Here is a 27880-nt window from a genome sequence, read left to right as displayed (position 1 = left end):
AAATATCTCTCTCACTGACGTGGATACTGCCATCCTCCTAGTTCCTCAGACTCATGACCTGTCATCCTGGATTCCTACCTATGTCTCACTCTCCCATATCCAATCTGTTTCAAGGCCTTTTTTTTCACCTTTGCAAGATTTCTTAACTATACCTCCTTCCCTCTTCTGATACAGCCAATCATCCTGGGTGCAGGCCCTTAGAACTCGCACTTGAACTATTACAGTAGCCAACTTGCTGGTAGGTCTGTCTGTCTTAAATCTCTCCCCTCTTCCATTTCCTCCTCCATTCAGCTACCAAAGGGATTTTCCTAAAACTCAGGTCTGACCATATCATCTAATAAATAAATCCTGCAGTAAATTCTAGTGATTCCCTATCACTTCCAGGACCAAATATAAAGTCTTCTGTTTGGCATTCAAAAATTTTCATAACCTAGTTCCCCTTGACCATCTTTTGAGTCTTCTTAACATTTTACAATTCCCCAGGTACCTTGGTACAGTATCCAGGAGAGTGATTAACAGTGCCAAAAGAATTCAAGGAGGTCAAGGAAAAAAAGACTGATAAGAGGTCTTTGGATTTGGCAATCAAGAAATGATTGGTAACTTAGACCCAGGGACACGGCCCTCACAACTATTCCATGACAAAGATACTTCATCTCTGCTCTGGTCATTTTCACTGACTATCTCCCATTCCTGGAATGCTCTCCCTCCTGATTTCTGCCTCTGGGCTTCCTTTAAGTCTCAACTAAAATTCCACCTTCTACAAGAAAACTTTCCCAATCTCTTAATTTTAGTGCTTTTCCTTTATTAATTATTTCCTATTTATTCTGTATGTAGATAGTGTAGAGTTTTATATGTATACATATACACATATATATATAATTATTATAGTTATTTTCTTTTCTCCCTTATTATTTTGTGAGCTCTGTGATGGCAAGGACCATCTTTTGCCTTCCTGGTGTTCACACAGTACCTGGTGCATAGTAGGCATTTAATAAGGGCCTATTGACTGATTGACTAGAAGTGATTTTCTCTTGCCATGATGCTAGATTTTTCTGGGGAAATCTCAAGGGATTTTGCAAGTGATTAATCAAGTCAGCCACACAGGGTCAGTCTTTCTCTATTCTAGAGTGGCTGAATACCCTTGACATATATGAACCAAATTATCAAGAATTTCCAGATGTTTGGAAAAAGACCTTCACATGTAATTTTGACAAACAAGTCCTGCACTCAGAGAACTCTGTGGTACACACTGTTTCCCAGAAGGACATAGCCTTAACAATCAATCATGGACTTCCTTCCCAGGGAAAAATATAAAGGAATTATGTTAGACCATCACCTCATCCTTCTGCTAGAGTGGTATCATAGCAAGTTTCCTATAGCTAGTGTGAATCTGATAGCTGCTCTAAACTTGATTAATTATACTCTGGAGACTGATTTAAAACAAAACAAAAAAATCATTTGACTTGAATCCAAGGTGATTTCCTGACCTGTACCTGTAGGACTAATAGTCCCAGGTTCCTTTCGGTTAAAAATCTTCAGCTCTGGGTTTCCTTTGTTTTGTGCAGCATGTTTAATATGAATTAACTAGCCAAGCTTATGTGGTCCCTTGTGGGTTCTTTTTTAGTGAGACTATTATGAGAAAAGCTTCTTTCTAAGAAAATATAGTACATAAAAATGCAAGCTTTTAGTTTCTTTAGTTTTTTATCTGTGTTTTCATCAAAGAGGAGGAGGGTATTCCTGCATTGATGAAGACTGCTTTATACTTTCTCAGTCTGTGCAATTCTTATTCCCCCATAAAGCCCTCACAGAGGACTTTACCCCAACATCCTGAAGGCCTTTGTCTAGGTTTTCTTTTTTACATCTTGTAAGTATGAGGCCACTCAGATCTTTAACCTGTTATTGAATGCACTCACCACATGAAGAGTCCATTTCTTTTTGTCACTTACTGACCATTGTTAGAAATGTTCTGCAGCCTATATGCACTCAGCATGTCTCCCTACTGCCCTCTGGGTCACCTCTACCTTATTTTTCAGAGATTGGGTTGTTCCAAGTATGCACACACACACATTTCTGGAAGACTGTTTATGTTGAGAAGATGGGTCATTGCTCCAAGAAACAGCTTGAGATCATTAAAAGTGCTGCAGAGTTTCACAGATGTAATCCTGTCTCCCTTCTTCCTCCTGCTTAGTTCTGGGTCCAACACATGGTCCATCACATTGCCTGTCCCAAACATAAGCACTCTCCTCTCTATATACTCTCTCACTTGGTGACTTCATCAGATCTCATGGCTTTAATTATCACCTCTCTGCAATGAGTCCCAGATCTAGCCCTATTCTCTCTCTTGTTCCAGTCCTATATCACTAACTCTTGTTGAGTTTTCAAATTAAAAGTCAATAAGTCTTAGAAAAAACTACTTATCTCTTCTCCAACCAGCCCTCCCCTTTGAGCTTTCTTATTTAGGCTAAGATTCCCACCATCCTTTTAGTTACCCAGATAATCAACCACAATCATTTTTGATTCTTCCCTCTCACTTGGCCCCCACATATCCAATCAGTTGTCAGATTTCATTGTTTCTAACATGTCTCCATAACATCTCTAAAATACCTCCCCTTCTCTCTATTCAAACAGCCACTATCCTACTTCAGCCCCTAATCACCTCTCACTAGGGCTGTTTAAATAATCCTTAATTTTTCTCTCTGTCTCAAGTCTCTTCAGAACCCAATCCATCCTCTATCTAGATACTTCTCATTGAAAAAGGACTTGTTCTGAGAATTAATCAAGTATTAAGTGCCTGCTATATGTCAAGCACTATGCTAGCTCCTGGCAAGACAAATTATAAAGAATGAAACAGTCCCTCCCCTTGAAGTTCACTTTTTAATAAGGGAGATAAGAACATATGTAAATACATAGTTAAACTAAAATAAAGAGAATAAATAAAAATGAGAATAAAATAGAATAAATATATAAATACAATAAGATAGTGTGGAAGTGAGGGCACTAAAAAAAGCTTCACATAGAAAATGGTGCTTGAGTTGCATCTTGGGAGAAAAGAGAGATTCTGATAGGCAGAAATGAGGAGAGAGTGTGGTGACTCTCAGAGCATTGCCAGTAGAGAGGACTAGTGATGTGAAAATGGCATGCTATGTGTGAGGGAGAAACACAGGGAAGGACAATTTGCTTAAATCGCAAAATGTAAAGAGGAAGGTCATATGTATTGGACTGGAGAGATAAGTTGGGCCTACTAGTAAAAAGGCTTTTAAAAACTGACCAGAAGAGTTTATGTCATCCTTGAACCAAAAGGAAGCCAGTGTAAGTATGCTATCTCCTAAAGATAGGAACATCCCAGAGGGTCTCATCATCTATAATGAATCTCTGTTAATATTCTTGGTGAATAATCCCCTGCGACTATGGCAAGCACCTCTGGTGAACATATTGTCTCTGATTTATGCTTTTTTTGGTGTTAGTCATAGTCATTAACATAGTTATCTCTGATATATAAATACTTTTTTGTATTAAGGAATTTTGCATAAACTTTAACATGGATGAAGAGGCTCCTTTTTTGGAGGAAACCCTTTAAATATTTGCTTTATTTCACTTGAATCAAATGTACTTTTTGTAATTATTATCAAGTGCAGTTTAATTGTGTGATTATATGTGGTCAGCTATAGAGAAGCATTTGTAAAAGATTGCTGATTTTCTCATCTTTCCAGAAGTGATACTTATAACACACAAGGAGATCATTCTCAGATTTTATAAAGATTTAGAAAGTAGGCATAGGCTTAGGAATCAGTGGTTTTAAAAAATATCCCCATAGGCTGCTTTTCTAAATATTGCCTGAGTTTTTCATTCTTCTGATTTCATCATTTTCCTGAGATATCTTACACTCTAGCACCGATTTCCTTGCTATAGCATTGATTTGGTCATGCTACTCTCCCAAACTGTGCCATTTCTACTTCTTTCTAGAGTACGTAAGACAGTGAGATTTTCAGGTCTAAATGTGGTAGTAATGATGCTGTAGCTGAGAATAGATCAGTATAGAAGTGATGACAGATTAATTTATTTTTTGTTGTCCTGCCATTTTCATCTATGAATGCTCTCTGGGTGATGTGACTTATTTAGGTGTCAGGCCTAGATTTTCAGATACTTGTTTTGATTTTCATGCCTTTTTTTTTTTAAAAAGTAAATTATTCTAAAAGGTGAAACTATTTATAATCGTATATCTTTCTCCACAGTATTATTTTATAAATAGTAGATATTCCAGTTTTGCCCTAGGCTGCCATCTACTAGGCAAGGAGATCAATTTTGCTGTTTTTTTTTTTTTTTTTTTTTTTTTGTCCCAAATAGTTTCTGTGTTCTTTGACCTCTGGTTTCTTATGGGCACTATTTTATATTAGTTAAGCTTTTGAAAGTTTTCGTGGTAATTAAATGTAGTATCTGTCTTCTACTTACCAGTTTTAGGCTTCAATAGCTCTTCATTCTCTACAGTATATGTTGGAGTATATATTTTAGTTATCTTTGTATTTATTTCCTGTTTATCACCATCATTGTAATATAAGATATTCCAGGAAATTAAATTTGTTGTTTCTTTTGGGCATATGAAACCAGTTCTACTAACTCCTGTTCATTTGTCCAAGAAAAATCTTTGAGCCATCTTTTCATTTAGCTGCAATTTTCTTTTGATTAATGATTTTTTTTTTTTTATCACAAGAATATCATTGCTGATATGGTTCATTTCTTCTAATAATATAGCAATTCACTGATCATTGGTCTGGATAGCAGAGAACTGGAAGGAGTAGGATTCATGAAAATGGCAGGGAAGAAATGTTCCCCATGTTGGTATCTTGGGATAAAGGCCTGTTGAGTTGTCTTCATTATGGTGCTCCTTTAGTTTCCTTTAAATTTAGCCATGCCTCTAAATACATTTAAAATGTGATTTGATTTACAAATAAAACAAAAAATCCAAGCAATTTTTCATATGTTTTCCCTCAATAAAAAAATTCTATCTCCCAGTCTCTCCTTTCCCTCTCTGGGTCCTCTCCAATATACTTATCACATTTTAAACTACATTTACATTTTGGGTAAATGGTTTTGTCTCTCTATTTCCATTCCCTTCTATAGACCATATACTCTATAAGGCAATGAGGACTGTGCTTTTTTCCCACTTAATATCACCAGATATCTAACACAGAGCCTTGCATTTAGGTCCTTAACAAATTGGAATTGAATTAGATCTGTACAAGAAATGTAATGCACAAGCTTAGATAATGGGAATCCACCTTAGATCTCTCTCCAATTCCTCAGAAAAGAGTTTCACATCCAGCAAACATGAGGCTTTTCTATGGTTAATTTTTTTTTACTTCACTTTGACCAAAATTCAGGGCACATCTAAGAACTGGTATCTATGGAAAATTGTTAGAAAAGACTAAGCTCATTATTGCATTCAGCTTCATTAAAAGCAATTGTTTCAGAGCTAAACTTTAGCATTTGGTCAAATGTTTCATAATCAAAGAATTAAATGCAATGAGGTAGAAAAGATCCCTTTCATTTACAAACATGATTGCTTGATTTTTATGATCTAAGTATGCATTTGCTACAGACACAAATGTGCTGACAGACAGGCTTAATAACTGCTGAAATGAGCAGAATCAAAGCTGTTAACTTTTGACTCTTGGCAATTAGCTATGACATCAGCATTTCTGCACTTAGCATATCATATGTTGCACCTATAAACTTGGTTCATTTCTAGAATTATTTTCCTCATTTTGTGATTGTTTACTGTAAAATGGATTTAAATAAAATGGGTCAAATGAATCTTTTTAAAACTTGTCATTTTTTTTTAAAGGTCACAAGCTAAAATGTGAAGTTGCTTATTTGTACCTTATCTGATTTTCTGAAAGTAGTTTATGTTCCCTAGATCACCTTCATATTATGAGGTTTAAAGGTGAAATCAGAAGATCTAGGCTTCCCTTCCAGTTCTGCCACTTTTTTACCTTGGGCTAATTAATGACTTCCAAGTGCCTTAGTTTTCTAATCTGTAAAATGGGTATTTAAGAAAACTGTAAAATGCAGATTTGCAGAGGACAGATGCAAAGAGGTATGAGATTATAGGGTAGAGGAATAGTTTTTTGGTGTATTTTTTGAGGCAAATAATTTCTATAATGGACCTGAAAAACTGAGTGTTTTATTTTATTTGTAAATCAAATCATACTTTAGATGTATTTGGACATCTGGCTCTTTTAGTACCATAATGAGGGCAGATCCTCTGCAAGGGTTATATAGTCAAGTAGACTATATAAAGGGGTTTCTAAAACATTAAAAAAAATACTATATAAAGTCAGTTGTCCAAATTATTAATGTGCATTTTGTTCAGTTTAAATCTTAGGAGGCTATAATCTCTGGATTGCCTTTGAAGATTGTTTTTTCCTTTATAATCTCCTCTACTTTGACATTGAGTCTGGCACATGTTAAGTGCTTAGAAAATGCTGGTTTAGCTTGGCTTGCTTAGGCCGCATCTTAAGTATTTGGTTCTCAGAGCCACATTTTAGGAAGGACACTGACCAGATGGCGAATGACCAGACCAGGGTTATGGACATAGTAAGAGATTTGAGATTATGAATAAGGGAACTGGCTGTGTGTATTGGAGGTATCAAGTCCAAGATTTGGAAGATGAAGAGATGTCACAAAGAGTAATTAGATTTGTTCTACTTGACCCCAGGTGGCCTAATTAGGAATCATTTTCTTTTGGAGAAAGGAGCTGGGGATGAAAACTACAGAGAGATATATTTACACATAATATCAGGAGAAACTTTCTAACATATAAAGAGAGGAAATGGGCTACTGCAGATAATAATAGGTACCTCCTCACTGGATGTCTTAGACAGGGTGAAGGACCACTTGTCAGGGTTGTTATAGAGAAGATTCGTGTACAAATGTGATTTGTACTAGGTGACTCCTCTAAAACCCTGGCAATCTGGAGATTCTATTATTCTGTCCTTAAAATCCAGACTCCTACTAGAGAGTTCTTCCTGTTCTCCCTGCAGAGAATTAGAATATCATAAGATGTACTTTATTTTTGAGTCTTAATTAACAGCTCAGTATGACAGGTGATAGTTTATTTAGCGTATTTTAAAATTCTATCTTTAGTTTCCATTAATTTGTTTTCATTTTAGAACTACTCAAACTGTGGGCCTGTGTTCTCATGTCCAGCTTTAAAGGTCTATTTAACTAATTGTTGGTGGGACCCCTTTAAAGATACTCTCTTTCTTCAGTTCTCTATATGCTTTGATTAATCTTGTAAAACCTAGATTAACTAGAATGTTCTGGTAAAGGGTTTATGGGTGTAGAAATGACGTGATTTGAAAATGAATAGTGGGATATCTGAGGGACACATGAACTGAGAGGAACAGAAACTTTATTTTACTCTTAACTAGTTGATCCTTCCTTAAAAACACCAGTTAATTAACAAGCATTTAATTAGTGCCTCCTATGTGGTGTTTACTGGTACTAGGTATCAGAAATAGAAAAACAAGAATAAACTAGCCCTCCTCTCAAGGAGCTTGCATTCTGTTGGGTAGAAACAGTATACATATCTGTTTCTTTCCCTCCCTTGCTCCTTCCCTTCATGTGTGCATGTATGCAATAACATAGATAGAAGGTTAAGACAGATATATAAGTAGATAGAAGAAGGTAATTTTAGTACAGTGAAAGAGGGAACAACAAGGTTAATAGTTTGTAGAATCATAAAGCCTAACATTGGTAAGGACTTTGATTTTCCTCCTTATACTCTTTAGATTTAATGAAAAGTATTTAGGAAGGTTTTTGTGTCCCGTATTTAGAGCTTTAATAGCCCCATTTCTTCCTCCCTCCCCTCCCTCCCCTCCCTCCCTCCCTCCCTCCTTCCCTCCCTCCCTCCCTCCATCCCTCCCTCCTTCCTTCTTTCCATTTTTTGCCAGCAGAAGAAATATTTTTTTTCCTTCTCAGGTTGGTAGGTATGCCTATCTGGCTAAATTCTTTGCTTTCTCATTAGGGCCCTTGCCTTGGTGTTCTTTGTTTCAATTTGACTCCTTTTTCAGAACATGCTGAAGGTCTTGGCTCCTTCATCTCCTTCCCGGTCTTCCCAGCTTCCAGCATTACTTCTGGCTTTTTCAAAGCAACCACTGATTTGACCTTGTAAAAAACTGCCTCCCCTCTCCATTGCCATTATTTAGCCAAAAGGTGTGGCAGTGATGTTAAATACAAAACCATTGTTTACTCAAATGAGAAAGGACTTCAACTCCTGATGTTTTTTTTGTATTTAACATCATTACTTATGCTCTGGCATTCTTTGGTGTCTAACTGATGTTTTTTGAGTAGGATGTCTGTTACTCTACTCACAGGGATTCTGAGTAGGAACCATTGAGCAGTGGACTGTCATGTCCCTCATAATAGCAGAGTGATGGTGAATTGATGATTAGTCCCTAAAAAGGATGTGAAGTGGTGTGGGAGGAATACCTAAAAGTGATAAAGTAGATGCACAGCCCCTAGTCCAGCCTAAAGGTTAACAGAGGGTTCAGGGGAGTCCTGGGGGCCACACTGGTAACAAAAGGATGAGGCATCTCCCATATTTCTTGTTGGCATAATTAAATAACTGTGTTCTTATTGACCCATTATCCATAAAAAGAAGATTAATTTGGCTGTTTTATAAAGGAACACATTTTTTTTTCTATATTGATTAAATTTTATGCCTCTGTTTATGAACATTTCTATAAGTGACACAGTGGATAAAATACCAAGTCTGGAGTCAAGAAAACTCATCTTTCTCTATTCAAATCTGGCTGCAGACACTTCCTAGCTATGTGACCCTGGGTAAGTCACTTAACTCTGCCTCAGTTTCCTCATCTATCAAATGAGCTGGAGAAGGAAATGGAAAGCCATTTCACTATCGTTTCCAAGAAAGCCACAAATGGGATCACTGAGAGTTGACAGGACTGAAAATAACTGAACAGCAATATCTGACTGAGAACATTTGTAGTTTAAGGTCAGGTGACAAATGAGCAGGATAAGGGACTATAAATCAAGTTTTAATTCTCATTTCACAACTTCAGAATACATAATACATTTCCTAAGTTTTTTGAGAATTTGAATTTTCTGATTAATTGGAGGGGAAAGAGGATGTCTGTCTTTTAAACATTGCAAATTATCATTTTAGTCCTTACCCTTGAAAAGTATTCTCAAACATATTCTACTTTTCTGCTCTAATAAATATAGAGAACCAAACATAATCTACTTTCCTTGGCTATTAAGGCAGAAGGGATCATATCCTTCTCATAACTAATAATTACAATAATAATAATTATTATAATAATAACAATATCTTAATTTATATAATTCTTAAAAGGGTACAAAATGTTTTCCTCATGAAAATCTGTAAGGTGCAGGAAGTACAGCTATAATTATTATAATTTTAGAGACAGGGAACAGTTCTCAGAGGTACTTTTCTTAGATCACACAGTCAATGAATATTTGAAACAGGATTTGAAGACAGATTTGTCCAGTAGCCTAGGGTGTCTGAAATAGAAACATTTGTTAGAAGGATCAGATAAGGAGTTCCATTTTGGACATGTAAAGTTTGAGAAGCTGAGAGGACAGCAATATGAAAGTATTTAGCAGGCAGCCAGTGATATGAGCCTGAAGTTCAAGTAAAACATTAGATTTAAATATTTAGATTTGAAAATTATTTGCAGAGAGATGATAATTAAATCCATGGGAATTGATGACATCATCATGTAAAAGAACCTAGAACAGAAAAGAAGGCCCAGGATAAAGCCTTAAACAAATACTTGTGTTTTGGAGGTGGGATATACCTGATGATTTAGCAAAAGAGACTAAATGGATAAGTAGGAGGTGTTATAAGCTTGGCCAAGAGTGTAGGAGGAGAACCAAGGGAGAGGATCTGGGAAGTAGGATTGGCCAATAGTTTTCAATTGCTGGAATGTAGGTCAGAGTCTGAGAATTGAGAAAAGAATATCGAATTTAGCCATTAAGAAATATCTAGTAATCTGGAAGAAATAGGTTTCTGTAAAATGGTGGGGTAAGAATTTGGATTATAAAAAGTTGAAGAATGAATAGGTGATAAGAAAATTACCAAGGTATAGTCTAGGAATTTTGTAGTGAAAGGGAGGAAGGATATAGGAGAATAAGTGAATTAGAGTTGTTATTTTAAGAAATCTGTATATATTTTTTTATGGAAAAACTTAATAGATAGGAAAAAATATATTGATTATATGTATGTGTATCTGTCTGAAAGACAGATAAAAGGACAGAATGAGAATAATTTGTAAAATTCCCAGGAGAAGGAAATTTTGGGATTATGTGGAATCAAGGACATAAGGAGAGGCAAAAGCCATTAAAAGAGGAAGGCTTGTCTTTTGCTCAGCAAATGGAGAAAAGAATGAGGGGATGTCAGATAACAGAGTGGTAGGTGGTTGGTCATGTGATGAGTTACCATTCACAAATTCTTCAGAATGGATCTAGAAGAATGTAGGAGAGTACACCTGGGTGGGGGAAGCACAAGCCCTTTAACCCAGATTGGTGCAGAGAGCCAACTAGGAGAGGTCTTTGGGCACTGTTGATGGGCCAGGAACACACAGTTCATGGAGCACAACAGTATCTAGGGCCAGAGGGAGTCCCAGTTTGGAATACCCCCAGATCCGGACCAGAGCCCTGTTAAGGAAGCATATTAACTGATAACTTTGTCTACCCAGTTCTGGGGGTGTTCCAGGACAGACTGAGAAGTACAGGGAAGAGCTATTCCCAGATAGGGAAGTCCTACGTGGCATACTGAGAAAGAAGAATGTCCAGAAGTAGCAGCAATGTGGCTCAGACTTCCACATGAGTGTGAGCATATAGCTCAGCCTGCAGAAGAATAAGTAAGGCAGGAATCTCAGCCCAAAAGGGATCTGTCAGTTCTGCCATTATGAACCTACACCTAATCTCAAGACTCAAATAAATAAGAAAAAGAACCACACCATAATGAGCTATTGCAGAGCAGGAGGTTCAAGACACAGACATGAATGAAGAGTATGACTCCAAAATATATATAAGCAGAGGCATCTAGATGGTACAATGAATAGAGTACTGGCTCTGGAGTCAAGAGAACCTTAGTTCAAATTTGGTCTTAGACACTTACACTTACTGTGTGACTAACCCTGGGCATGTTACTTAGCCCAGTTGCCTTGTGAAAAAAAAAAATTAAGAAAAAATATATCTATAAGCAGTGCCTTAGAGTACACAGATTGGACACAAACTCTGTTGGAGTTCCTGGAGGAATGAAACAAGAGTTCAAAAAAAAAAAAAAAGTTAAAAATGTTTTTACAAATAGAATATTCGAGGGGGAAAATTATAAAAGAAATGAGAACTATGAAAAAGAGAATTAGAAAGGGAATTAGCAACTTGGAAAAAAGACATATAAAACCTTACCCATTTAGAATGGACCAAATTAAAGCCAATGACTCCATGAAGCAACAAGATATTTTAACGTCAAAAGGCTGAAAAAATTAGAGAATATAAGGTATCTTGTAGCAAAAACAACTGCCCTGGAAAATAGATTGAGGAGAAAAAAAATTTAAGAATTATTGATTATGATTAAAAAAGAGTATTGACACCTTGTTTTAAGCAAGAAAGGATAATCTGTTCGAAGGCATGGAGACTGGACATAAAAGCATTATGTGTGAGAAACATGAAGAAGGATAGTGTAAGTAGACCATAGAGGATAAGAAATAAGGTAAGTGCATTATAATGCTATAAATGTGGGCTTTAAATACAAAATAGAAGCATCTGTGCTTGATCTTAAAATAAGAAAGAATTCAAGTACCAAGGAGCTACAGTCAGAATCACATATAATTTAGCAGCCACCACTTTATAGAAGCAAAGAGCTTAGAATATAATATTCCAGACAGCAAAGGGTAAAGACTTACTGCCCGAATAACTTACCCAGCAAAACTGAGGAGATTGCTACTAGGAGGAAATGGATTTTTAATGAAATAGAGGACTTCCAAGTAACCCTGTTAAAAAGGCAAGATTTGCCGAAAATTTTTCAAGTTCAAACACAGGAATGAAAAGAAACCTAATAGTTAAACCTGAAAAGAAACCTAAAAGGTAAACGTGAAGGAACTACGATAAAGGATTAAATATAGATTAATTGCTTACATATGTATCCTCATTCCTATTTATCATCAGTATTCCCAAAGGGAGTTCAATTAGACAAGTTTAAGGAGTGGTTCTACTAAGTCTTGATAATTTTAAGAAAAGAATGGAAATAGGGAAAGAAATATACTGGTGTGTGGGGTTAGGGAAAAGAACGATAGGTTTTTCCCTACCCTTGAAAGTGGATAAGTAGACTTCTATCCAAATAAAGAGGAATGAGTAGAGGGGAGCAATTAACATTTAAACCTGACTTTAATCTGAAGTGGCAAAAGAAGGAAGAATACACACACACACACACACACACACACAAATCAGGTATAGAATGCATTTAACTCAACAGGAAAGTAGTGAAGGGAGAGGGGAAAGAAAGAGGAATCATAAGGAGTTTAGATTTTTAAAAAAGGCCTATTCCTAAGCTAAACAAATTCTAAGAATAAAGATGTTTCTAACATTTTTGAAGTGATAAAGAACGGGAATCTGAGAAGTCCCCACAAACTGGGGAATGGATGAAAAAGTTTTAGTATATAACTCTTTTGGAATACTATTGTGGTAAACACATAAGCTAATTGTCAATAGTGAAGGTAAGGCTGGATGAGTAGATTTGAGAATCATTGGCATAGAGATGATAATTGAATCCGTGGAAGCTTATGAAAATGTCACATAGAGAGGGAAAAGAGAAGAGAGCCCAAGACAAAGATCTGAAAGATACCCAAGGTTAGATCTTCCCCCATCTCCCCTAAACAAAAAGTCAGTCAAGTTAGCTGGGATTTAGTATAAATCTACTTTGTAGCAGGCATTGTGCTAAGTGCTGGTCAGATAGAAATGAGAACCAGCTCAGAGATATTTCATGAAAATTCCGAAGAGAATGTGATCTATAACATCAAAGACTGGAGAGAGGTCAAGAAGAATGATGAGGATTGAGAAGAGGCCATTGAGAAATCATTGGTATCTTTGAAAAGATTGATTTCAAATGAATGATGTGATCAGAAATCAGACTATAGGAAATTAAGAAGAGGGTAGGAAGAAGAGAAGTGGATACTGATTGAAGTGACCTTTCTCAAGGAGTTTAGCCATGAAAGGGCGGAAGAAAATTGGAAAGATAGCTAGAGAGATGAATAGATCAAATGAGGATTTTATTGAGGATGGGAGAGAGATGAACATGTTTATAGAGAGCAGGGGAGAGCTTGCAGACCAAGCAAGATTGAAGATAAGCTAAAGAGTGTCTGGAGAAGTCTAAAAAGTAGAAAGCAAAGCCATTTTTTGAAAAAAAAATCAGTTATGGAGGGTTGACATTGGGGGCTTAAGGATAGAATTTGGAATGAAAATCTGACAATTAACAAGTGAAAATTCAAGAAGATTGCTGTACATTAGTGAGAGCTCAGTCAAGATTAAGTAACATAATAGCCCAGTTGGCCACAATTTCATGACATTTTCCAGCAGGGGCTGGCTCATTAGTTTGGAAGTACAAATGGAGAAGGTAAATTTGGGGAGTGATTCACCTTTGAGGATTGCTAGGTTTTGTTTACAGCAGCAAGACAGGAAGCAAAGAATAACAATGGATAGTTGAACTGATTCATTTTAAAATCAATACTGTCAAGGGAGGAAAATAAGGTTGGGACAAAGGCAGCAGACTGCCCTTTTCAATCTTGCTTGGTCTGCAGGCTTCTCTCCTCTCTATAAACATGTTCATCTCTCTCCCATCCTCAATAAAACCATCATTTGATCTATTCATCTCTTTAGCTATCTTTCCAATAGGAAGAGATAGAGAGAATGAAGGTCATGGTGAACAGGTTTAGGAGAAATGAGTTAGAAGAGAAATAGAAGGATAGGAGTTTGTGATCAGAGAATAGAATTTAAGAGCTCAAGTTACTGAGTTTCCAGTGATGGGGTGAGTTCTAGGGTGTAACCCATTCCTTTGGAATGGAACAAAGGTCAGTAGAAATGTGGATCATGACAAAGTGACCCATAAACTGTGAGACTATTTCCAAAAGAATATTAGTGTAGAGGTTAAAATCCCTCTGGTGGAGAAATGCAAATTAAGACCACTCTGAGATACCACTACACACCTGTCAGATTGGCTAAGATGACAGGAACAAATAATGATGAATGTTGGAGGGGATGTGGGAAAACTGGGACACTAATACATTGCTGGTGGAGTTGCGAAAGAATCCAGCCATTCTGGAGAGCAATCTGGAATTATGCCCAAAAAGTTATCAAACTGTGCATACCCTTTGACCCAGCAGCGCTACTACTGGGATTATATCCCAAAGAAATACTAAAGAGCGGAAAGAGACATATATGTGCCAAAATGTTTGTGGCAGCTCTTTTTGTTGTAGCTAGAAACTGGAAGATGAATGGATGCCCATCAGTTGGAGAATGGTTGGGTAAATTGTGGTATATGAAGGTTATGGAATATTATTGCTCTGTAAGAAATGACCAGCAGGAGGAATACAGAGAGGCTTGGAGAGACTTACATCAACTGATGCTGAGTGAAATGAGCAGAACCAGAAGATCACTATACACTTCAACAACAATACTGTATGAGGATGTATTCTGATGGAAGTGGAAATCTTCAACATAAAGAAGATCCAACTCACTTCCAGTTGATCAATGATGGACAGAGGTAGCTACACCCAGAGAAGGAACACTGGGAGGGGAATGTAAATTGTTAGCACTAATATCTGTCTGCCCAGGTTGCATGTACCTTCGGATTCTAATGTTTATTGTGCAACAAGAAAATGATATTCACACACATGTATTGTACCTAGACTATATTGTAACACATGTAAAATGTATGGGATTGCCTGTCATCGGGGGGAGGGAATAGAGGGAGGGGGGGTAATTTGGAAAAATGAATACAAGGGATAATATTATAAATATATATATATATAATAAAAAATAAAAAAAAAATCCCTCTGGTGGAGGATATAGGTGAGAAAGGAAAGCAATTATTAGCCAGGTGCTGACCTTCAGAAAGGAAGGAGAATCACCCAGGGGCTTGTAGATTATAGGAACAAGAGTCTGCAGGGGTCATTTTAGGTGGGTAGGATGAAGCTAAAGGAAGAGTCCTTTATGTTGAATTGGGAATAGTCACTCATAAACAAACAGAATGTATAGACAAAACCTCCAAATATTTAAGAATTTCCAGTTTCTACACTTTAGAAAATTTGTTTTGTTTCTGAACTTTTTTCCCCTCAGATCCTTTAGTGCCTATATGTTGTTTATTCGTTTTAATTTTGTCCAACTCTTCATGCCCATTTGGCATTTTCTTGGCAAAGATACTGAGGTGGTTTGCCATGTTCTTCCCCAGCTCATTTTACAGATAAGGAAATTGAGGGAAACCTAGACATTCTGGAAGGAATGTCCCTCCTGGGCAATCCCAGTGCCCTAGTGTGATGTAAGCCTTCTTGACTATAGCGAAAAGAATTGTTTTTGTTTCAAACTCCTAGAGCTACATACTATTTTAGGAGTGAAAAACACAATGATGAAAATTGACAGCTTTCTCTTAAGAAGAGCCCTGGGTGTCATTCTGAATATCTTAGAGCTGGAAGGACTCTTGGAGATGATTTTGCCTAATTTCTCGCTTTACACATGAAAGACCTAAGGCTCAGTGGGCTTTAAATTACATAGCCAAGGTCATACAATGAGTCATCAGTTGTTTTCTACCACTTCAATAATATTTTTTAAAGCCTGTTAGTGCCTGGTCATATTGAGTAACGTGTTTGCTCATTAACAACACAGCATATGCTTAACTAAAGAGAATATCTGATAGACTAACTGGAATACACAGTTGAGGTCAGACTTCTTAAAATATAAGTGTAACTGCTTGCTTAAACTCTGATTGGCTATGGCTGTTGCTAGGCTGATATGTTTTAACCCAAATTGCAAAGTCAATATAAACTGGTTAGACAAGACTGTCTGCTTTTTACCCCTCTCTCTCCTGGATTCATGAGCATTTTGTTGTTTCAATATTCATTCTAGATTTAATTTTTAAGATGCTTGTGAAGTTTGTGCAATGACTTTCACAAGTAATTTTTAAAAATTTAAGGAAAAGTTATAGAATTAGTAGTCTAGTAGGAGATTGTTCTTCATAAAGGATAAGAGAAACAACTTAAATTATTTTTGGGTGTGGCATTGATAGCATTGGTGAAAAAGTCATTCTTGCCTTTGTTAGGGTTCTTGCTTAGAGAAAGATAAAATCTGAATGGGATTTTGTAGAATTCTGTTGAATTCATTCATCCATTTAATAAACATTCAATAAGACATTGCAGTGTAAAAGGAAAAGATGGAAAGATTAGAGATTATTATCAAAGAAAGAAATTTAAGAATTCAAGATTAAGATTTTAGGGTGATGGTGAGGTCTGAGGTGGAGTTCTGAAGTGACTTTAAGAGCTGGTGAATATTTAGGGGTTATAACCCAGTGAGTCCCTGTCCTCCAGGAAAATTGCAGTCTTTTATGAGAGATAAAACATGTACATAAATGATTAATACATATTCAAATGTGATAAGTACTTAAATAACACTGTTCAGATGGGGAAGGGATCACTTTCTCTGGGGCTATCAAGGAAAGTTTCAGGGATATTGCTGGGGTAGAGAAATGTGTGAGTAAAGGCTTGAAGGTGAGATGTCAGAGATATGCTCCGGAGGATGACACTAGATAATGACACTAGATAACTGTGAGATAGGGTTTTAAAAAAATAGAATTCAATGAGATTGTGAGTCCCTTGAATGTGAAGCTGAAATCATTAAAGAACTATATTGCAAGCCCCTTGCATGGTGTTTAGTAGGCAGTTAGGAATTGGCAAACGCGTTTGGTTAAGGGAGTGATGAGATCCCAGCATGGGAAAAGACATTAATGGCCTCTGAAGTTCCTTCCCTCTCTGAACCTATGAACCTCTAATTTTTCTGGAAAACAGAATTTTATAACATTAAAAATATATACTTTTTAAGAAAATAACATTTTAAAAATGTCTCTTACTATCCCCCAAGCAATTGTCTGTGTTTCTTATCTGTAGTATGGCTTCACATAGGACTCTGTTTTTATCTGAAGTTGGCCCTTGAACAGTTTGAGCTCCTAGTACACTTAAGCTTGTCTTTCCCTTTGTACTTTGTCTGGTGATCTGGACCATGCTTAGACACAAGAGGAAGCTAAAATCATCATATAACTATAGCATCATAAAATATCAGAGCTGTGGAGTTAATGTACTGTCCCTCCCTAGAGATCTTCTTGTTTATTTACTTTACCATTTGAAGGCCCAGAGTGTTTAAATGATGTGTTCAAAGTTCTTTTGTAGAAAAAGAAAAGGAACTGAGGGCTCCTCTCATTTAACCAACCATGATATGAAATAGAATGAAATTACCTGAATTTTGATCTCATCAGCTCCCATGATTTAATCTTTACACCTATGATTCTCAGATCTCCTTAGCCAGCCCTAACCTTTTTATTGACCTTCAGTCTTGCATCTCTAATTGCCTGTTGGACATATTCAACTGGATTTTCCTGCTGGCCGTCCAGCAGAGTCAGTAATACAAAAGTAACATGAGATGCGTATATTTATGGCCATCTCCACTCCAAATGTTCAAATGGACTTTGTGCCAACCTGTGGTAGAGCCTTTCAAACTTATATTAGCCTGATCAGCCACAGGCAGATACATTTTTTGCATTTTGGTGTCATTTTGGGGCCTGTTCAATTAGGAAGCACAACAACTAACCCAAACTTCCTAAATTCACCATGTCCAAAATTGAACTTCTCTTTCCTTCCCTCCTATACTTTCTGCTTCCTAGTTTGGCTACTCTCTTCCCAGTCATCCTCCAGATTTCAGAACCTATTGATCAGATGATCAGTTCTCAACTTCTCACTCTCTCCCATCTAGACTCTCTGTCCAATCTGTTGCCCAAGCCCAAGTTTTATCTCCTTAGCCTATCTCCTGGACACGCCCTTCTCTGACACTGCCACAACCCTGGTTCAGGCTCTCTTTCCTTGGTGGCTGGAGATTGCTGCGTCCTGGAGCTGGCTCTGCTCCCCACAAGCAGATCATCCTATTCCAGTCATCCCTTCTTTGTCAACATGGTCTTCCTGAACATTTGGCTGACCGGGGCAGCCCTCTGCTCAGGAGTGTCTCCTGTCTCCTCAGCACCTTCATCACCTGCTCTGCCATTTTCCCACCCGCATCCCCCGGTTTTCCCAGTCTTTTTATTCCTTCTTTAACTCCTGTCTTGGGAGGCTCCAGTGGCATGGTTTCCTTGGTCTTTTTCACCCAAGAGTCTGAATGGGCATTTTCACTGCTTGCCTCTCATGCTTGCATCTTCTTTATTTGTATGTAAATACACACAAACAGTCCCATAGCATGAACTCTACTGACAAAACTCCATGTCACTAGTAACTTCTTAGAGGAAACCATGATAGTTTTGTGTTACCATTCATTTGCCTTATGCTTAATGGGGTCCCTGAGAATGATACATTAAAAATGCATGTCTTATGTACATTTATATAAGTTACTATCTTGTACATAGAAACATATTGTACAATACATGAATTGATGTGCCTATATACACACATATTTGCTGGCTTTTTATTTATATGTCTCTATCAGTCTTAGTCTCTAGGACTAAGAATTCAAAGATAACACAATCAGAAAGAGTGCTGGCTTGTTGATCTTTGGGACTTGCATTTATCCTATATCTCTTTGTTAGATTTGGCTAGTGGGACACTAATGCATTGATGAAATTATGAACTGATCCAACCATTCCGGAGAGCAATTTGGAATTATGCCCAAAGGGCTGTAAAACTGTGTATTTGACCAAGCAGTTCACTAGGCCAAGATCCCAAAGAGATCTTAAAGGAGGGTATGTGCAAAAATGTTTGTGGTAACTCTTTTTGTAGTGGCTAGAAACTGGGAATTGAATGGATGTCCATCAATTGGAGAATGGTTGGGTAAGTTATGGTATATGAATGTTATGGAATATTATTGTTCTGTAAGAAATGACCATTAGGATGATTTCAGGGAGGCTGGAGAGACTTACATGAACTGATGCTGAGTGAAGTGAGTAGAACCAAGAGAATTTTGTACATGGCAACAACAATATTATGTGATGATTAATTATGATTAATTTCAACAATGGGATGATTCAGGGCAATTCTAATAGACTTATGATGGAGAAAGCCATCTGCATCCAGAGAGAAGTCTGGGGACTAAACTTGGACCAAAACATTGTATTTTTGCCTTTGTTATTGTTGTTGTTTGCTTGCTTGTTTTTTTTTTTCTTTCTCATTTTTTCCCCTTTTGATCTGATTTTTTCTTATGCAGCATGATAAATGTGGAAATATGTATAGAAGAATTGCACTTGTTTATCATATAGGAAAGGGGGAAGGGAGGGAGAAAGAAAATTTTGGAACATAAGATTTTTCAGGGGTGAATATTGAAAATTATCTTTGCATGTATTTTTAAAAATAAAGAGCTATTATTAAAAAAAAAAAAAGATTTGGCAAGTGGGTAGCCATTTAAATCTTATGATCAGAACATTCTTGATAGAAAGGAGGGGAAACAGATGTAGATGCCACCTGGTTGGAGGTAAGGCAGATTTAGCCTTTTTTTTTTTTTACTGATAGCACATATACGATAAGCATAGTGTATTTAGAAAAAGGCTTTAGGGTGAGCTATACTGATTAAAACCCATGTTATCTATAGCTCCTTAAAGGAACCCATGGTATTTTTGCACCATCATTGGTCTTAACATTCAGTGGAGTCCCAGGGTGGATTCTGGATGTAAATTGGGCATAAACCAGTAACCTTTGTGAATTCCCCCGTGCTGCCATGATGGTGGGGACAATGAACAAGCATGGAAAATGTCCCTGGTGTTCCCAGAGTGGTATAGTCAGCTTCTCACAGAAGGACTTGAGCAAATAGATATAGGGAATGTTAAAATTTGTTAATGACTATCAAATACATAAAGGCAATCTGGATCAACATCTGAACTATTGAGTTGTGAGGTTGTAGATAACTTAGAATAGCTTAGAGAAATAGTCATTTAGGTAATTTAAAATAATTTAAGTGAATAGCTTATGTTAAATTTGTCTCCTATAGTTTCCTGTTTTCCCTCTCATTAAAATAATGGCATCCCCCTACCTCCTTAGTCTTATCTCCCCTTCTCCTCCTCCTGCCACTCCCATGGATCTGGTGTCTTCATGCTTTCCTTCCTTTAGTGGGCCCCATTAAAGCAACTCACTTGGATCAACTTTACCCCAAGTAGTTTCTTCCCACATTTCCGGTCACATTTTGCCCAATCTATGATTTTTTCCAGTTCAAGACCTTTCATCTAGATTTACAGTGAGTGCTCATATATTATATATTCAGATTCATGTTAATATAGGCAAAGGCAAATGATCATATATTACTTCTTCTTCTAAACAACACCCTTGTTCTTCTTCTTCTTCTTCTTTTTTTTTAAAGTAACTTGCCCAGGGTCACACAGCCAGGAAGTGTTAAGTGTCTGAGGTCAAATTTGAACTTGTGTCTCCTGAATTCAGTGCTGGTGCTCTATCCAATGCGCCATCTAGCTGCTCTATCCATGTTCTTTTACATAGGCCTTTAGGATCCAGTAATTTATATTATGATCCTAAGTTCATGAAACTGGCCCGTGTATTTAAAAAAAAAAAAAAAAAAAAAATTCAGTTATCTTGATAGGAAAATAAGAATATATTTATTAAATGATTTAACCACTCCACTTAGCCTGTCATTATGGTCATATCCAGTGTCTTTCACTATTTGTAAAATTTTATAAATGTACTTATTGATAGTTTATACTGGTCTATGAATTTTTTCACTTAATAGCATTTTATTTTTTTCCAATTACTTGTAAAAATAATTTTCAACATTTACTTTTATAAAATTTTGAATTCCAAATTTTTTTCTCTTTGTCTTTCTTCCCTCCCTCATTTTCAAAACAAGCAATCTGATACAGGTTATATAAGTACAATTATTTTAATCATATTTTTATGAACACTAATCGTATCTGTTAACTTAATAGTGTGGGAAATGCCTCATTTTGGATACATGAAGTTTAAAGAGAGGCATTAATTTTTAAAAAGGAATTGAGATATTAAAGAAATATATTAGAAATTAGTTTAGAAACTAAATATCAGTTTACATGACTATAATAACCAAATCCTGTTCATCAGGCTATTTTCTGGGAGAAAAGGAAATTGTTGGTGATTTTCCAGCTTGATTAATCTTTTTTAATAGCATCAGTCAGTTTTTTTCCCCCACAATTTGTTAGATGCTTTTAATCTCATCTGTTAATTGATCCTCACTGATCCTTAAAATAATAAGAAATACTAAATCTTAAATCATTTTGAGAATATATAGATATATAACATAGGGTACTCCAAACAGTTAATCATGGTTGGCTGGTAAATTTGAAACTGATTAGATATTAAGAAGAATCTAAATCTGTTGTCTTACATTGAGAAATCAAAGAAATACTATAATTTTCTCTTGATAAATTTTCCAAGTTTCTTTCTACTTATATAATTATTGGTATGTTTTTCTTGTAGGATTTAGTTGTTCGTATTGTTTTCATTCTTGGCAACCTAACTGCAAAAAATAATCAAGCCCGGGAACAGTTTGCTAAAGAGAAAGGTTGCATCAAAACCCTCTTATCACTATTCAATACTTACTATGAAATGGATTTGAATTCCATGAAAAAGATGGTTGAAGAAGAAGAAAAGAACAAGAAACATAAACAGCCTTCTGAGGTGGAAGATGTCCTTATAAAGGTGATCCGAGTGCTGGCCAATATATCCATTCACCCCACTATAGGAGCAGCATTGGCTGCCAACCAGCAAGTAGTGGCGTTACTTGTCACGACACTAGGTAAGAGCCACCATTTTGGCCAGACTTTCTGTTATCTTTATCCAATCATTTGAGCAGGTTGGAAAGTCTACAAGGTTAGAGCTGCTTCTGGCTCCAGCATGATTAGTATTTTAGCAGTATGGGTGTGGTGGATCTTAAATAGGATAATTGGTCCATTTTAATATAGCTTTATCTATGGGCTATAGTATTTTCAAATGACAACCCCAATTTTCTCAGTCTGCATGACAGTTTCCTACTGGGTACTCAGGGTTGTCTCATAAATACCAAGGTAGGAATCAAATGATCAGCCACTAGCCAAATTAAACAAAAAGCTTAAGAGTTCAGACTTGTTTTCTGAATTCCACAATGATGCATTCCTCATGGTTAAAGTTCATCAAATAAAAGTAATGTTCTTAGATATACTATTTAATTTTAATTTACATTGCTCCACTTATATCTTCTCCCCCCCCCCCCCCCCCCGAGGCTGGGGTTAAGTGACTTGCCCAGGGTCACACAGCTAGGAAGTGTTAAGTGTCTGAGACCAAATTTGAACTCGGGTCCTCTTGAATTCAGGGCTGATGCTCTATCCACTGCGCCACCTAGCTGCCCCGCTCCACTTATATCAATAGCTAAATGTAGAACTTTGTTTTCAAAGTGCTTTTCACATGCACTATATAACTTATGTATTACATTTAAGTAAAATATTCACATTTATCATTGTTTATCCTAAATCTTTACCTGCAGGTATATGAGGAAAATGAAAACAAAGATAATCCAAATGTATATAAAGCTTTAAGGTTTATAAAGGACTTTCCACTTAATAGTCCCATGACATAAGTATACTCATTTTTCATATGTAGAAATTCAAGCTTAGAAATTTTAAGGGACTTGGTCATGGCCATTCAATTGAGATATAAGCACTCTGCTCTAGACTGTGCTTCCAATACTTTTTCCAGTGTAAACCAACTTTCTTTGGTTAAAAGAAATAAGCCCAAAATAGATAATCTGGCTGTTGCTCTTAATCTCGGTAAAAGATTATGATTAAATAACTGGAAGGAAGGTAAGATATGGTTTACAGATCATCTGTAAAGTTAGTTTAGTTTAATTTACTTTAGTTATTTCTTCCTCCCATTAATACACCACAATGATAACATCACAGATCTTAGAGTAGGGAAGCATTTCAGAAGTCACCTAGTCTGATCTAGCCTTTGGTTTTAAAAACATAATTTTTTTTCAATTAATAAAAATCTTTCCCTCCTACCACTTTCTCTAACATTGAAAAATAAAGAAAAACAAAATGCTTGTCACAAGTACTTGGTTAGGCAAAACAAATTTCTGCATTGGTCATATCCGATAAATACATCTATGTGTATATATAGGTATGTATATGTAGGCATATGTGTGTATATTTATCCACATATGTGTATATATGCACACATGTATTTAGGTGTGTGTTTCTGTCTCAATCTGCACTGTAAATCCAATGACTCTCTCAGGAGGTAAGTTGCATGTTTCATCATGAATCCTCTGCAATTGAATTGGGCATTCTGTGGATTAGAGTTTTGAAATCCGTTAAGATTGTTAATTATTATATTATTATCGTTGTGATAATAGCGTTCTGGTTCTACTCACTTGACTCTGTATCAGTTTACTTAAGGTTTCTCTGAAACTATCCCCTTCATCCTTCCTTAAAATAATACACCATAATTTGTTCAGCCATTCCTCTGTGTATAAAATGGGGATACTTTCACTGCCTCTAAGGTCATTGTGAAAATATGTTTTTGTGGACCTTAAAGTCCTATAGCAGTGGGGACTGTTTATTGAAGTGAAATGAGTGGAACATTTTAGAAATCTAGTAAAGGTCTGATATGCACATGGGTAAATGGAAAGGGAGTCAGTGGGTAGAAGAGATTGAAGGAATAGTGGAAAGTGCACTTGCTGTGATGGTTGAGAACCATAATGCTTTTGATAGGGTGACCTTGGACAAAGCTTAATGTTCCTGAATCTCATTTTATTGTCTGCAAAAATGATGCAGTTAAACTAGAATGACCTCTGAAGTACCTTCCCATTCTAGATTAATGATCCTGTAATTGGTGGAACAAGATTCTGGAGGAGGCAAGAGAAGATTGGGAAAACAGTTAGCCTGACCTGTCACAGGCAGGCTTCCTCAGAGAGGAGGCAAGAAAAGGTCCATTGAGGATAGTTTTTTTGTTTTGTTTTGTTTTGTTTTTTAAACAAAAAAGGGGGAAGTTGAGAGTTCTTAGTGAATTTCCTCCATCTCAGCAAAGGAGGAGAGGAGAAAGGGTTCCCCTTTTAAGAAGGATGATTGTGGTGGGGTTGGAATAGCTTTTGTGGTGAATTTCATTTGAGGTGAACAGAAAATGAATAAAAGCATTGCAGAGCTTCCCTTTAGAATTTGATTTCACAAACCAATTTGAGAGAGTACAAATTTGCATCAGAATAAGTAGTCTAATAAGTACTCTCCTTTTGTGTTCCTGAAGCTTAATACTGTGATCAAATTAGAGTTACATTTCTGCTGCTTCCTTCTGTTATTATCATTTCATTACTTTTAGCATTCCAGTGAAGAAATGTATAAGTGAACTAGTTTAGGGAAGAAAGAGAGATTTAACTTATGCTATAAGGGGAAAAACAGTCTTCCATATTCTGGTAGTGAGTATACTGTAGGCCTCAAAGACTGGAGAGACCTCAGACACCAGGGATGTCAGGCAAAGAAAGGTTAAGTGAAAGATCTCTGTGTTGGGGTAAGGACTGAGGTTCAGAGTCTGCACCTGCTGTTTACCTTCCACATGGTCTTTGACTTGCCCAAGACCCCAAATTCCTCATTGTAGAATGACAGGATGTATACTGGATGGCTACTCTGAAGTACTTTCTAACTCTAGATCTAAGACCTATGATTATATAAATCTTTATCAGTCTCAATTCCTTTTGTTGTGGTTGGGTTTTTGTTTTGTTTTGTTTTGCTGAGACAGTTGGAGTTAAGTGACTTGCCCAGGGTCACACATCTAGGAAGTGTTAAGTGTCTGAGGCCAGATTTGAATTCGGGTCCTCCTGACTGCAGGGCCAGTGCTCCTCACTATGCCATGTAGCTGCCCCTCAGCCTCAGTTCCTCATCTTTAAAATGGGGATCATCAAATCCTAGAGAATAAAATTTTGGAGCTGAAAAATAATGATACTGGTCCTATTTACCTCACAGGATTAGTTTATGGATCCTGTGAGACAATCTTATGAAGCACTATGCACATATAAGAAATTATTATTAATATCTTTTTAGGTTTTTTTTCCCTCTAGTACCAAAATGGCACCTTGACACAAAGTAGACAATTCTTTTTTTAAAAAAAACATCCTTGTTGATTGATTCTATCCTTAGAACATGGATCCTAGGTTAAAACTTGTTAAAGGGCAGATTATGATTGTTATTGAAATTATGATATATTCTGTCTTTTGGCTATGGCAAGTGCTTTCTCCTGTCTTCCATTATTTTTTTTTTTTCAGAATACAAATCTATTGATGAATGTGAGGAACTGGTAATTAATGCTACAGCAACAATCAACAATTTGTCTTTCTACCAAGTGAAGAATTCCATTATTCAGGAGCGAAAGCTGCGTATCGCCGAATGTAAAGTTCTGGGTCACTTGGGGTTAATTAGAGCTTCTTTTAACCTTTTGATTCCATTATTTATACACAAGCCATTAGTATTTTTTCCCATTAAAATGCAAAAAAAGAGCCTAATTCATTCCCGAGGAAAACTAATAATTCACTTTGTCATAGTAATTCACTGTTTGTTTTATTATTATAAATTATTTGATACTTTATAATTCTTTGTATTTAGTCTGATTATCAATGTTTAAAGGCTACAGAAGTGAAACATTTCTTAACTACTTCTACTTTATTTCCTAAAAAAAAAAAAAAATCAAAATTAGTGCTCTTAAAGCTTCTAATGAGCAGCAACATGGATGGAATCCTGGAGGCTGTGCGAGTCTTTGGCAATCTTTCCCAATATGATGAGATTTGTGACTTCATTGTACAGAAAAATGGTGAGTCCGTGGCCCAGACTCCTTAGCAAACTTCTCTTGCCAATTTAGCTTTTGACTTTTTGCATCAGTTGAGTAGTTTCTGGGCTAGACTTAGCACAGCATTGAGGTGCTCTATGGTGTGGGGTTTGCCACCAAATGATGGCAGGCACCAAAACTTGGGGTTCAGTCATGTGAAAAATGGCCATTCTCTTTGGTAAAAGGTAAATTTATTTAGGGGAAAATGGGGCAGACAAAATGATACAGGAATGGTAAATATGAAACAGTGGGAGAGCTTAGAAAGACATGTTCCTCAGTGGAACTCACAGTTACCCAGTAGAAAGGGAGCATGTCCTTAGCTGTCAGGCTAAATCCTAAAAGGGACTGAGCAGTCTAAAAGAGTTAGTTAGCTGTAAGGAAAAGTGGGGTTGGGAAGCACAGTGGAGTTAGGGGAGATACCACTGTGGGGAAAGACACCACAAGTCAAAGTGCCCCAAAGGAAAGCAGCAGCCAAGCCATGGGCCATAAATTGTTTTATGGGGAAAATTTACTTGATATAACTTGAATTTCTGATTGGATTACCTTTAAAGGGTGGGACACAAAGAACTAAACTGATCTCCATTATCCTAGCCTTCTTCTTGCTTGCATAAGGGATTGATTGATTTTTATCAGTTACTCTTGCTAACCACATCTAATGAGAAGTCCTTATCACCACAATCCTGCTTTTGTTTTAAGCATGAGTCTTTGTGGCTAGCTTCCTAGCTGTAAGGAAGGACTAGCTAGGTCTGACCACATCATCTCCTCTCCCCCCCCCCCCCAGCACAAACTCAAATACCCATGGATGCTCCCTGTCACCTTAGCATCCTCTGTTTGGCACTCAAGGCTTCTTTATAGCCTAGCTTTCCACACCCTGAATCTTTCCAGTCTTCTTGTATACCATACTCCCCTCCACGTTCTCTTTGATGTAGTGGCAGGGGTCTCTGCTGCTCTGCAAATAGGACACTCCATCTTCCAGGCATTTTTCAATGGCTGACCCCATGCCTAGAATACTTTCCTTTTTCATGGCTAACTTCCTTGTGGCTTCCCTGGTTTCCTCCAAGTCCCATATAAAATCCCACTACTTACCAGGGACCTTTCCCAATTCCTATTAATTGTAGTGTTTTTCTTCTGTTGAATATATCTAATTTATACTGTTTGTATGTTGTTTTTTCCATTAGATTAGGCCTTCATTCAGAAAGGGGGTTGCCTTTTACCTTTCTTTATCTCCAGTATGTATACAGCACAAGTGCCTGGTGCACAGTAGGAGCTTTATAAATGTTTAAGGACTGGCTGATTACCTGTCTCTGTATTTTGGCCGAGTCCAAGCCTGGTTTTAAGTGGATTCCTTTCACTAAGCTATCTTGTTTCTTTCATCTCTAGAGTTGATTTTTCAGGAATTAGGTCAGAACTTGGCATATTTCTTGCTGAGACCTTCACTGAAAATAGCTTGAAGTAGAGATATTCTTCTGACCCTTGAAAGTCAAGCTGTGATCAGGGCAGAATTCTTAAGAGGTGAAGAGTTGCAGAAACATCAACTTTAAAAAAAAAAATCTATTTTCCTTTCCTTCTGAACTACCCTAAATTCTTCCTTTTTCTTTCCTTTAAGAGGTGTGGATGGATGAGGGTCAAGTATACATAAGGGCAGAGACAGTGGTGATGCTGCCAAAGCAGCAGTGGGAACACTGCACCCTCCATTTCCCTCCTTGGCCCTAGGCTAGGCATTTCAGGCCCAAAGATTTTTTTATCCCCTTTCCTTTACACTGTTACTCTCCAAT

At 36.8% G+C, this 27880-nt stretch overlaps 1 protein-coding gene across 1 annotated transcript in view; it reads left to right on the top strand.

Moving 5' to 3' along the window:
• Positions 1 to 27880, top strand: part of ARMC2 (armadillo repeat containing 2) — a 159024-nt gene that overhangs the window by 116505 nt on the left and 14639 nt on the right. The window contains exons 13-15 of the mRNA XM_074310139.1: positions 21738 to 22056; positions 25549 to 25671; positions 25977 to 26090. Coding sequence (XP_074166240.1) covers positions 21738 to 22056; positions 25549 to 25671; positions 25977 to 26090 — 556 coding nt within the window. The remainder of the gene's footprint in view (positions 1 to 21737; positions 22057 to 25548; positions 25672 to 25976; positions 26091 to 27880) is intronic.

Source organism: Sminthopsis crassicaudata, chromosome 4 (genome assembly GCF_048593235.1).
Source record: "Sminthopsis crassicaudata isolate SCR6 chromosome 4, ASM4859323v1, whole genome shotgun sequence".
NCBI lineage: Eukaryota > Metazoa > Chordata > Mammalia > Dasyuromorphia > Dasyuridae > Sminthopsis > Sminthopsis crassicaudata.
The sequence above is the reverse complement of the archived record's forward strand: the minus strand, read 5'-3'. Positions and strand labels throughout refer to the sequence as shown.